The sequence below is a fragment of the Crinia signifera genome, chromosome 6 (assembly GCF_055691185.1).
Source record: "Crinia signifera chromosome 6, ASM5569118v1, whole genome shotgun sequence".
In the NCBI taxonomy this organism is placed as follows: Eukaryota; Metazoa; Chordata; class Amphibia; order Anura; family Myobatrachidae; genus Crinia; species Crinia signifera.
Window position 1 is genome coordinate 109,698,084 of NC_139222.1, and position 13,594 is coordinate 109,711,677.

General features: G+C 42.5%; 1 protein-coding gene across 1 annotated transcript in view; it reads left to right on the plus strand.

Moving 5' to 3' along the window:
* The window catches only part of LAMA5 (laminin subunit alpha 5), a 149,271-nt gene that overhangs the window by 88,016 nt on the left and 47,661 nt on the right, over positions 1-13,594 (plus strand). Inside the window, exons 17-27 of the mRNA XM_083146806.1 lie at positions 489-541; positions 1,277-1,376; positions 1,466-1,515; positions 5,202-5,307; positions 6,078-6,177; positions 6,830-6,986; positions 8,138-8,276; positions 9,065-9,207; positions 9,290-9,396; positions 13,145-13,298; positions 13,416-13,576. Of these exons, the coding sequence (XP_083002932.1) occupies positions 489-541; positions 1,277-1,376; positions 1,466-1,515; positions 5,202-5,307; positions 6,078-6,177; positions 6,830-6,986; positions 8,138-8,276; positions 9,065-9,207; positions 9,290-9,396; positions 13,145-13,298; positions 13,416-13,576 (1,270 nt within the window). The remainder of the gene's footprint in view (positions 1-488; positions 542-1,276; positions 1,377-1,465; positions 1,516-5,201; positions 5,308-6,077; positions 6,178-6,829; positions 6,987-8,137; positions 8,277-9,064; positions 9,208-9,289; positions 9,397-13,144; positions 13,299-13,415; positions 13,577-13,594) is intronic.

Sequence of the window (13,594 nt, forward strand, 5' to 3'; positions counted from 1 at the left end):
AGAGCTATAAATGTTACTACTATGCTTACTGTTTTCCACTGACTTTATAATTGGAATAGTTTATTTACATGGGACACAGAACACATTTTTTTATGCAGTTTTCTCACTTAGGACCAGATTTATCGAGCTTCAAAAAAGTGATAAACAACTAGCCAATCAGCTCCTAACTGTCATGTTACAGGTTGGGTTTCAAAAATGACAGGTGGGAGCTGATTGGCTGGTTGTCTATCACTCTGCATTTTATCAGTTTTTAAATCTTGATACAGCTGTCCCTTATTGTCCATACACACTGTATTCTACAGGTATAAAAGTTATTTCAGAAGCTAAAAGTTATTGTAATGTGTTACTTCCTCTGTATATGAACCATTCCTTGTTACACGTTGGTGCTTTTTGTGTCATATTTAGGGTTTTAACAAAATGTTATATTTCATTAATATTACATAAAGTTCTATACATGGCTACACAACTTTCTGTCTTCTCTCATTCAGTGGGACCTTGTAATCCAGCCGGCTCTACCTCTCTCAGCGAGAATATTCCAGAGGTGAGAGAACATTGCTAACCTACTGTTGGCTTTACCGGGTCTTTTTTATCCAAGTTTCTTTTTTCTGCGCCAGTTTCTTGCATACGCTACTGTTTTTGTTTTTTTAACAAAGGCCGCAGAGTGTCCTAGCTTTTGCAGATGGGGTGACGTGTGTGTGTAAGCTGCTGTGTTTATACATGTTAAAATGTTGCTATTTTGGGTGCAGTCTTTTATAATAGTGTGTATGAATGGGAAACCTTAATACAAGTGACAACAGGGAGGGAGTAGGTCGCTCTGGGAACATTCTGAGAACAGGAGCTGGTGGTGAACTAGCAGTAGTGTTGCAATGACGTGTTGGTGTAGACACGAGAGGCAGAATGAAGAAGGGTCCAACTGTATGGTCACAGCTGTTTTCCTGGAGCAAGCAGTCGGAATGCACTCAGCACTGGCATCAGATGACATGTGTCATTGAGTGGAGGAGGAGATCACAGGGGGAAGATAGTGATGATTAAAATCTCTGTGCTCTGTTGACCCTACTGTCAGCAGAAGAGTTACCAATGGGGTTATGGTCCTTTAAAGGTGTTGGGAGAGCTGGGCTGTGCTGTGGGAGGAGAGACGTGGTCTCAGGAAGCTGGGCGACAGTCTTCCCTCTGATTATACCGGAATGCTTGTTTCTCTTACCCCTCTCTTGAGGGAAATATGTGGAGGCCATTATGGATCTTACTGACCCTCATCCTGTCCTCTCATTTTCTTCAGGGCTCCTGTGAGTGCCGACAAAATGTTGAGGGGACTGCTTGTGACAAATGCAAGCCCCTGTATTGGGACCTGGCCACTGAAAACCCACAAGGCTGCAAACGTAAGAAAAACTGTATGTTAACTGAATCCTGGGATGTTAGGACCGGTCTGTAATAATACCCATACCATATATCTCTCTGCTCTGTGCAGGATGTGACTGTGGCTCTGGAACACTAAATGGCATTGGAGAATGTGAGCAGGTAAGAGCAACACGATGCATGTTCAGCATAAAATGCAGTAACTTTTTTATTGTATGTATAAATATATGTGAAAATCTTAAGCTTAGATTAATCGTTTTTCAACCGCTATCTTCACTGAGCAGGCCCATATTGTTGCTTCCCTGAGACTAAGGGGGTTATTCTAGTTGAATTTGTGAATCTGCAGCCTTGCGAGTCCACCAAGACCCGCCCAGCGAATGCACCCATTCGCATGCTGCGGGGAACACCAAGATCTTTCGATGGTCGCCGACCATCGAACGATGTGGAAGGTGCACACATATAAAAGTGACTTTCAAGTCACTTACATATACGTTCATGCTGGGAGGGAAATGGGCAGCTTCTGACATCCGCTGAGAACGCTGGCCGTTCCCATATGCTAATGGGGCTGCTCGATGCCCCTCTCTGCCCCACCGCCCGCTGTCTTGGGTGCGTGCACAGACTTGTTTGCCGTGAGTGCACACACCCTACGTCTGAACATGCGCAGAAATGCGTCTCCGCATGGATTTGAATAACCCCCTAAATGCAGTGTTAATACTAACAAAAGAATAGCGCCACCCAGTGGCAATAATAGGTTGCTATGACATACTGTAGTATTTTACTGTCCTTTTTATGCTATATAGTTAGATTTCTCTGACATGAAAGTGCACCTTTTCTAGCACTGGTAACCATATAAGCATGGTATTGTTCTGCATCATTTTTAATTAAGATCATTCTACAAACTCCCTTAAAAAATTCTATAGTCAAATCAAGTACTTTTGCTACATCTTCATACAGTTGTTAGCCTATCTGATACTTTCACTATACAGATTCATTTTCTTGAAATAGTACCAGTCAGTAAGGGATTTTACATGCCTGGAGAACTAGCATAATGAGCGTGTGAGAAGGCTGACATTGGCAGATTACTAGTATTATAAATGTGTGTGGAGGTTGACTGACTAGAGAACTATTGGAACCAATCACTGGTTGTCATCAATGGTGTGTGAGGAGCCAGACAGGACATCTAATATCACAAACTTCTATGGAGCCAGATTCTGACAGGGCAACTAGTATCAAAAACCTCTATGGAACCCAGACAATGACAGGACAACTAGTATCATCCACACATGGAAAATCGGCCATTGGTTTAAAAGTGCAAGAAGAGCTTGGAGTATAGCAGTTAAAGGAAGTCCTCAGGCTCCTTGTAACTGGAGGTTATCTGAGGTGATGGATAAACTATTGTGCATGTGTGATATCAGATGTTGGTACAGAAAAGTGCTATGTTGACATAGAGGGGGAAGATATCCTATCAATTTTCTGATATCTATTACATGGAGGCTGTTCAGCAAATAAGATTGATTGTGTCTGGCTGTCCAGTTGGTGGTAACCTTGTACTTCCCAGCTTCTGTTTCTGTTTGTCCCGTTTCCGCGGATACAGTTGCTTTCACATTAGTGATAAAGAGGTCTTCTGGCATTAAAGCTTCACATGTTAGTACCTTCTAATCTGTTTTTAAATGACTGGCTATATCTTCTACTAACTTCAATTTATTATTGTCATTGATTTGCAAGACACTATTATTGCCTCCACCGCTTATTATTATAATTATTATTATTATTATTATTTATCATTTATTAACCTTCAAAACTTTCATTCTAATTACATCCCATCAGAACTGTTCTTTGCAATCTGCTGGGACTGCCATGTTATAGATAGTGCCTATCCTTGTGTATCCTTCCTATTTCCCTATAGATAGTAAGCTTGCGAGCAGGGCCCTCCAACCTCTATAATCTGTCTGTAATCACCCAGTTTGTCTTATGACTGTTGATTCCAAACGCAACGGAATATGCTATATAAGAAACTGTGATTAACTAAACCAATATGGGGCCACAAGGGTTCTGCAGTACCTGAAAATAACCAATTACAGTGCAAGGCAAATTAGGACAAGCGCATGGTAAAAATAAAGACAATTGCGGCAGGGAACAGGACACTGACCCAATTATCAGGGTGGCAGAGATATACACACGAGGAGATTGTTAGTCACTTGCCTTGGCTAAGGGATTAGACTCTGTCAAGGTACCTTGTTGAACGCATCACCTTCCCTGTGTGGGCTCAACAACTCTCCTGTGAAACTTCCAGTGCTGTCTGGACTTCTGCAAATTTACTCCTACGGACGTCTTCACTATAACTACTTTGTGGAATAAGTGATATGGTAGAGGTGTGGAATCCCTTGGGATTGTGGGGGTTATTCTGAGTCACTCGGAAAGGCACAATCACTCTCTTATGGACAAAACCATGTGCACTGCAGGTGGGGCTGATGTAACATGTGCAGAGAGAGTTATGCTGCCCATACACTTGTGCAATCGTATTCGATGCAACATCGCAGTGCGATGTCCATCGAACCCGATCGCATCTTGTGGTGCTAAAGTGCCCCCTTTGCAGCACCCGATGTCGCATGCCATCTTAAGTGCTTGCAGAGGGGGCGGCGTTATGTAGCGCAAGAAGCTACTAAGCGCTAACGGGCGGCGGGAGTCAGTCAGCGGTGGCAGCAGAATTGTTTAAACACTGGGCAGCCCTCTGATTGGCTGAGCTATCTCAGCCAATCAGAGGGCTGCCCAGTGTTTAAACAATTCTGCTGCCACAGTAGTGCTAGCAGGCGGTGGAGGTCAGCGGTGGCGGCAGAAGCGTTTAAAACAATGGGCGGCGTTATGTAGCGCAAGAAGCTACTAAGCGCTAACGGGCGGCGGGAGTCAGTCAGCGGTGGCAGCAGAATTGTTTAAACATTGGGCAGCCCTCTGATTGGCTGAGCTATCTCAGCCAATCAGAGGGCTGCCCAGTGTTTTAAACACTTCTGCCGCCTCCGTTGACAGACCCCCACCGCCCGCTAGCGCTACTTCTTGCGCTACATAATGCAGCCCTCTGACCGCCGTCTCCCACGCCCCCACTCCCCATCCCCACGCCAATAAAAAAGCGTTCCCTTCACCTGCGGATTGCATTCGAGCATCGCATGTGGTTAAAAACCACATGCGATTGCTCCTGCAATTCGATAAATATTATGTGATAAATAAAAATATATTAGATCATATAAGATCTTGATACCCGACATTCGACTGGCGTGCCCGTGCATCGCATTGAATGTCCCCTTAAAAATGCATACAATCATTCGATTTACTGGCCAGTTGTGATCGAAATCGAATGATTGCATGCATTATCTCACAAGTGTATGGGCAGCATTAGATTTGGGTGGGGGGTGTACTTCAAACTGATATCTATATTGCAGTGTAAAAATAAAGCAGCCAGAATTTACCCTGCACAGTAACAATAAAACACCCAAATCTAACTCTCTCTCTGCACATGTTACATCTGCCCCACCTGCAGTGCATATGGCCTTGTCCATTAGAGAATGATTGTGCCTTTCCGAGTGAATCAGAATAACCCCCTGTGTGATCTAATCTGCTATCACTGCTGCGTGGATCAGTGATAGTTCTGCTGTGTTGAGCTGTTTGTGTTTAAATCCTGTGTGGAATTGTGAACTTTAACTTCTGCGTGTTTGAACTGCTACCTGGATCTTGTTTCTGCTCTATACAGGATTTACCTCTTGTTCTTGTGTATTATATATTCCTGTGTGCTTCAGTTTTATATTTTACTGTTATTCTCCTAATGCTGACTAACTAACTAATGGTTTGTTTGCTAGGTCACTGGGCAATGTTTCTGCAAGCCTAATATCTGCAGTGGATCGTGCAAGAAGTGCAAAGATGGCTACTACAACCTTAATACTGACAGCTTCTTTGGATGTCAGGGTAGGCCCCTCCTATGACCAAAACATTTGGTTGCATTGTATAGTGGGCATGGCTTCACTTTTTCATCCTTACCAGCTGTTCTATCACTGCTTATTTTCTCCTTGTTTCAAAATGATCCTAAGATTTTCCATAAAGCTATTAAATCCGTGTAAAGTTTTACACATATAAGTCCAGCTTCCAATATGGCTGCCTCTATAGTCTGTAGGCAACAGATTCTCTTTAAAGGATTTATTTCCATTTGATCTTAATGATCACAGCATCGAAAAATTCCCTGAAGTAATGTACGCTTTTAATTACGTATATCCGTTTTTAAAGACACCACAAGGGCAAAGTATTTATTTTGACACTAGGTCAGTTAGCAAACCCTTTAATTAAATGGTGTTAGAGTTGGAGGATTAATCCGATCAACATTTAAAGTAAGGATGAGACCCTTCCCCACATTTCATGGCCATACAATAGTGGTAGCTATCATTGCTGAAAGGGTAAAATTCCCAGAGCGCGCTCGTATTTTTCTTTCCCCATGTGGCTACCATAATGTTTCTCAGTCCTGACACAAGACACTGCAAGAGACCCGTCTTGTATCTCACATGGTGATGAATTCCCCTCTAATTGGATATCTGAAAATTCCTTTTTAATTCCCTGTTAGGACAGCGGATGTCTCCTCCGCATTCCAAAACTAAGCCCCCTATAAATATCTTCTTGCTGCCTCCTTAGAGGTTAGGCAGCTGAGCTTGGCAGAATGAACTCACCAGGTGTTTGCCCCCCTGCAGGATGCCAGTGTGACATCGGAGGCTCGGTTGGCTTGGCATGCAATGCGAGGACTGGCGAATGCCAGTGCCGTGAGAATGTAGTGGGACCACAGTGTAACCAGTAAGTGTCATACCGCTGAGGGACATCAGACGTGATCCTGGATCTATTTTATATTCACATATGTACAAGACTGAAGGAGAGTATGTATGTTGTTATCAGTTACTCACACAGGAAGAAGACAGCTGTCACATTACAAGTGCAAATGTGCAGCACACGACTATGATGTTGTGAAGTATGTTCTCACAACTGAAACCCAGCAGCCTCTACTGAGTTTTGCAGTCCAGCAAAATGGCTGCCACCATGAGCTGTATTTCACCAACTCAAAATAATACATTTACTCATACATACAAATTGCCATCTATGGGGTTGATCCTATTAGCGCCAAAGGGTGCGAGATGCCGTTCCAATCTGTTTAAATACTTGCAAAGCACCCGAATTAAGCTGATCTTGCACCCTTCGCTGGGCCAAATTCGCTTACTCGCAACCCTATGGAGGTGTGAGAGCTTTTAGGCGACTTCCGTCCGCTGTAAAGTGCGCCCGACGCCGTGATGGTTTGCACTCGCATCTAATAGAATTGACCCCAAGGTGTATGAAGTACATGCATACATTTTATTAATGAATACATTTTTTAAACCATACACATTTTTAGGCTTAATTGTGGATGTTTAAGATTAGTGTGTATATATAACTTAATCTGCCTTGCCTCTCTCAGACCAATCAATGGATATTATTTCCCGGATCTGCACCACTTGAGGATTGAAGTGGAGGATGGCAGAACCCCAGATGGAAGACCAGTGCGTTTTGGTTACAACCCTCTAGAGTTTGAAAATTTCAGCTGGAGAGGCTATGCACAGATGTCTCCCTATCAGGTATATAACATAGTCTCCAGCATGGTTGATGCTAGCAGGTGGCTTAGGCGCACCATATTTTTAAGCAGCTTTTCAATACTTACCATATATACTCGAGTATAAGTCGACCCGAATATAAGCCGAGGCACCTAATTTTACAACAAAAAACTGGGAAAACTTATTGACTCAAGTGGGACCCTCACTCGAGTATAAGCCGAGGGGGCTTTTTCAGCATAAAAAATGTTCTGGAAAAAGTAGGTTTATAATCGAGTATATATGGTAAACTATTAATGTTTTGAAAAGATACACAATGCACAATAGCCAGATACATATATACACCTTCCTTATTGCAATCTATGGAGAATTAGGTCAACGTGGCTAAGGTCGACAATGTGTTTTACAGGGGTTTTTTTTGTCCCGAATGCCGACTTATTTATAAAGTTATATATATCACACATCTATTCCGCAGCGCTTTACAGAGAATATTTAGTCGACATGGACACCGTCTAAGGGGGATATTCAATCGCCGTCGAGCATCTCCTGTGGGGGAGATGCTCGACGGGCCCTATTCAATGCTGTCTTCCCCGACAGCATTGAACAGGGTTTCCTGGCAGAACAAGCCAGACATCTCTAGCTGTCGGGCTCGTTCTGCCGAGAACAGCCGGGAAGTGACGAGCTGCCGGCTGCATCTCGTCACTTCCCGGCCGCAACTCGCGGCCATGCCCCCTTCTCGTCCCGCTGCAGGCGGGACATTGACTCCCGCCTGCATGTTCTCGGTCAAGCTGACCGAGAACGGGACTGGGTCACGGCGGGCGAGCAAGCTCGTCTGCCGTGACCCGAAGATTGAATACCCCCCTAAGTGTACCACGTCCTCTGTGGCTAGAATGCGGGAGACTTGCCCACCTTCCCGGTGACCCTCCTGGCCATTCCGGGAGGGTAGGCAAGTATGGCTTAGAGCAGACTTTGTCTTCGGGTCTGTGACACAATGTAGGTGTACTTTTGTAGACAAGTCACCGTATGTGGCCACTTTCCATAAAATGTCAGGATTATATCAGAACAGGTAAAGTGCTGTATGCGCACAGTTCTAGAGAATAGTATTAACCATTTTAACTTCTTGAGTATAGCTTTGTAATATACTGCACTTCTATTATTGCTTTAATGTCTGTTCACAGCCAAAGGTCATACTGACTATAAACGTGACCTCCCCCGACCTCTTCAGAGTTGTATTCCGATATTTCAATCGTGGATCAGACAGCGTATATGGGAAAGTGTCGTTTATAGAAGAGAAGAAGTTTAACGCTTGTGCCAACTGTAAGTGGTTGCGTGTGTGTCCGGTCTGCCTACCAGTGGCACATTCCAGGCAGCAGACGCTGAGACTAGCTTAGCTGCAGAATGTCTCATAAGAGCTGGCTAGGGGCTGGACTGTGTGCACAAGATCTATTCTTTGTTCTTGCCAGTAAGGTCAGAGTAATAAAGCTTCTCTCCTCTCCTGTTGGAATATGTGTCTTCTGGAACCTAATTCCAAGTCTCATGTACTTAGCGGTCTGCAATAGAGCTCTGCTGGGTTGGAGAAACACTTTTAGAAACTTTTTTAATCTTAAAACAGCTGTGAAAACTCATTACATGCGCTAAAGCTTAAATATCCAGTGGGACCGCCAACCTGGGCTTAGGCAGTTAATAAAATAGGGATTTATATTAATTTGCTTAATGGCTTATTATTAATATATATTTCCTATAATGATTGTATACATTTTATGTGCTCATGTATGTACTCCTATATATGTACGAAGCTTTGGAAAGCGAAAAAAATTCCCAACCAATCAGCTATTTATTGCCAACCAAGCCTGTAACAAGCTGATTGGCTTTTAGGCTATCTTTCTTCACTTTGTCTCTCTCCAAGGCTTAGTACATCTGCCCCATTGAGTGATAACTGGGGTACGCTAGAATAAAGGAAATTTAAAGAAAAAAAATCCCCCATCCCGTCCTCCATTGTCCATTCTAGTCAGTGTCACTAATGCCGATAGTTCTGCATTAGAGCATGAGAGAACATGCCAATACTATTCTATATAGTTACCGTTCTGTCAACCTTTTGTATACAGGTTCTGAACAAATCAAGCAGATTGTTTTCCCTCCAAGCAAAGAACCAGCATTTGTTACCGTCCCGCACAGTAGCTTTGGAGAACCATTTGTCCTAAATCCTAACATGTGGTCTGTGGTGATTGAAGTGGAGGATGTGCTTCTTGTAAGTCCAGTGGTTATTCTCCAACATACTGTAAACAGTTAGCTTGAGTGTTTTCCTTATGACACTGTTTGGTCTCTCCTAGGACTATCTGGTCCTGCTTCCTAGTGCTTACTATGAGGCTCCGATTCTCCAGGTGAAAGTAACTGAGGCTTGCACTTATGCTCCTAGCCTGGACCAGAGCAACCAGAAGTAAGGGATGTTTGTTTTTCATGATTTAGTCATGAACTAAAATATGTTAATGTTTATAATTGGCAAAGAAAATGCAAGGCGGTACCTGGCTTCTGAGAGACCACTACATATGAGAAGGCTGTTTAATATACATGCCTTCTATATCTTGTAGGTCTCCATCTCATGGAGTAAGGAGCGACTGAAGAGTTTTGCGAAATTATACATTTCATCTTAAGTGAATTTGTATCTCTGCCAGATGGCAGTGTTTCAGTTATTACCATACTTTATACATCTGTGTGCTATTGATTCCTACTGTGCCACAGGTAGAGCTATAGAATCACAATAAGTGCCGCTATATATAGTACATCTCCCATTTGACAGTGAGAAATCTGGAGGTACTGTAGATGTATGAAGCAGGGGATAAAAAAGCTGAAGTGATAAAGGGGGGAATTTACTAAAGGAAATTTGATAAAAATAGGTGTATTTGAATCCAGAAATACACTTATTTTTGACATTTACAATCCCGAAAATACGGCAATTCGTATTCGTATTAATAGCACATCAATACGAATACGAATTGCCGTATTTTCGGGATAGAAAATGTCAAAAATAGGTGTATTTCTGGATTCAAATACACCTATTTTTTTACAAATTCCCTTTAGTAAATTCCCCCCAAAGTGCCTGGTACATTATCACAGGCCAATCAGCTCCTTACTGTTCAGTAACAGGCTGGGTTTAAAAGTAGACTGTTCCATCCTGTTCTTCTTATTCAAACTTCTCCCTTGAACAAGATCTACTTAAACCATACACCCTATCCGCCCTCCTCCACACCCCTAAACCATTATTACCTACTATCACCAAATCAAACCCCCTATTTTGGGATACTTACTTAGTGTGGTGGTCTGGCAACAAAATATTAAAATGACACCCAGCTCACTCCGCATACCTACCTTTTTGTGGTAACCCCTGTTTTCCAGCTGCTCTTCACAATGCGACGTTTGCAGTTTGGCGTCAAAAAGGCATATTATCTTTAAAAGGTGTTTTTGACCCTGGAGGTTCTGTAATCTCCTTTACTGATTTAGCTGCCAAGTTTCAACTCTCTAAATCCGAATTTATGTATCTGCAAGTCCGACATTATGTTCAGTCTTTGCCACCATCATACGATTCCTCTTTGTCTGTAGATCCTCTTACTTCACTGATGGCACTGGTCTCCCTTTCTTCTTATAAAGTTAAATATCTTTAGTGGAATTTTCTCTCACTACAACCAGAAAAACTCTGGGCCCGTACACAAAGATCTCCCCTTAATTCTTAAATCTCTCCATTCAGCGCAATTACAAGAGACTCGTGTGAGATTCTTACATAGGGCCTTATTCTAGTTTACTCTTTCTGACAAAATCCTTCTCAGTTGGACAAAACCATGTGCACTGCAGGGGGGCAGATGTAACATGTGCAGAGAGCGTTACATTTGGGTGAGTTATTTAGTTTATGTGCAGGGCAAATACTGGCTGCTTTATTTTTATACTGCAATATAGATCTCACTTTGAAGTAAAACCCTTTCCCAAATCTAATTCTCTCTGCACAAGTAACATCTGCCCCACCTGCAGTGCACATGGTTTTGTCCATCTAAGAAGGATTTTGTCAGAGTGAACTAGAATAAGGCCCATAGATCTTTTATTACACCGGGTCAGAGATGTCACATGGTCCCCAATGCCTCTGATAAATGCTTGAAATGTGGTACTCCAAATGCATTGTTTTTACATTGTTTTTGGACTTACCCTAAGATTAAAAAATTCTGGTACAAAATATTATGGTTTATTAACTCAACTTTTAAACTACAGTTGAAACTAAATGCCTTAGCCATGTTAGGATTAAACTTTGCTAACTGGAATTTATCTACACAACACTGTGTAAAATGGTTACACTTACTAATTGGATAGTACGAGTTCCCCCTAGGCTTGACATGGTACGTAAGCGGCTGCTCCATATCTTATATGTAGAGAGACATTCCACATTACCTGACATTGAAAAAGATGGCAAACCATTTTACAGGAAATTGGGCCCATTTATCGACTCCTTGGAACCTGACCAACAGACGCAAATTATGTCTTTATTTGAGTCCACAACGTGGAACTTATATCGCCAACTATCCTTAACTACAAATTCATAATACTCTTATTCCTTCTTTGATACATTTAGCAACACCTTCTAAAGATGTATTTTATTATGTGATTTATATGTTCTCTATTGGATGGACCTGGGCCAGAGATGTTATTCCTATGTCCCTCACTCCCTACCCTTATTCATAGTTTGTAGTTTGTTAGATGTTATACTCCAGAACCACCAAGTGTTAACCAGAGGGGATTCATACTCCCCCAGATGTGATGGTTCTCAGGTCTTTCACCTTGGCTTAATTTACGACCCACTGATCTGGCAATTTTATCACTAGTACCTGTGGAGGGCTTATATTTATTTTGTTGCCGTTTTATATAACACATTCGGTTTCCTTTCATACTGTCATAATTGTATTGCATAGTAATGTTCCCTTTTTTGGCCGCCTGTTCAGAAATGTGAAAACTAATAAACATATAAAAAAAAAAAGGGACTGTTAACAGCTGATTGGTCGGTGACAAAGTACCAGGCACTTTATCACTTCTCCTCCCTTATCACTGCTTCATACATCTACCCCCTGGTGAGAGATAAAGTAGAGAAGTTGCTCAAATCAAGCAATCAATCTAATTTTTGTTACACACTGCATGTAAAATGACCATTCGAGAGAATTGCTTGGTACTTTGGGTGAGATTTTTTAAAATCTTGGAGAGAGATAAAGAACAAAATAAGCCAGCATTACATTTTATCTCTCTTCAGGATTTGAAAGAATCCATTGGCACAAGCTGAGGAGGCAAACGAGAAATTAAATACATAACAATGTGGTGGGGGCAGGGGCAATGCATATAGTATTATTATAACCCCCCCCACCCCCCACCCCCGACGAAGGAGCCACGAGCTCCGAAACGTAGATTAAAGCTTCACTGGTTACACAGTTACTTGAAGTCTCTGAGTGCCGCCCGTTATTCTCCATATATATATATATATATATATATATATATATATATATGTCATCATTGTTCTCCCCTTCCCCCATCCACATTTCACACTGTGCTACCCTCCCCCCTCATCTTTCCATGTATAATAGTACATGTATTGCAGGGCTATTTTTCAGTAGGCTCCAGCAGGAACTGAGGCCCTTATTCTAGTTCACTCTTTCTGACAAAATATTTCTTAGATGGACAAAACCATGTGCACTGCAGGTGTGAGGCAGGTGTTACTTGTGCAGAGATAATTAGATTTGGGTGGGGTTTTACACCTGCCTCACCTGCAGTGCACATGGTTTTGGCCATCTAAAGGTGCGTACACACGGGGCAATATGATCGCTGGCAATATATTGCTAGCAATATATTGCTCAGCAATCATATTGCCCCGAGTCCCGTTTTCATCTGCGACCAGAGATGGTCGCAGATGAAAATTTAAACACTGCTGGGTGAAGAGGCAGGGGATGTCGCTGGTCGGAGGAGCATGTGTTGGGCTGGTCCACTTTCTTTGTATAATGCCAAAGATGTTCGGTATTTCTCTATTTTGCCTAAGGTTAGGTTGTTCCCCATTTCTAGAACCATCTGCTCTTCCTTGTGTACTGCCTACAAAGAAACTTTTACCTCTTAATTATGTCTTCACATCTCTCTTCCCCCCCCCCCCCTGCTCTTCTATATTCCAGCTGCCTTTTGTACAAATATCTTTCTTTGGATGGATTCCCGTCCTCACAGGGCAGTGAGGTCATATGTCATATGGATAACAGCCTTCCTCGACCGTGCCAGTCTGAACAGATTACACCTCGACACCCACCAATGATCTCCTGCTATGGAAGTGATGTACGTATTATGAGAAACAGGATCCATTGGGAGGAATTTATAGATCTACCTCATTATTCTGCTGGTGATTTACAGCATGCTTAGTCTAGAACTGTAACCAATGCTTTGTTTTCCTAGATTGACGTCCAGTTCAACGTACCCGTTCCCCACCCTGGTCGTTATGTTATTGTTGTGGAATATGCCAATGAGGAGGACGTACAAACCACCAATGTAGCAGTAAACTCGCCTCAGCACCCCCAACAGCAGGGGACATTTACATTCTACCCGTGCAAATTCAGGTATGTATTCCATTATGT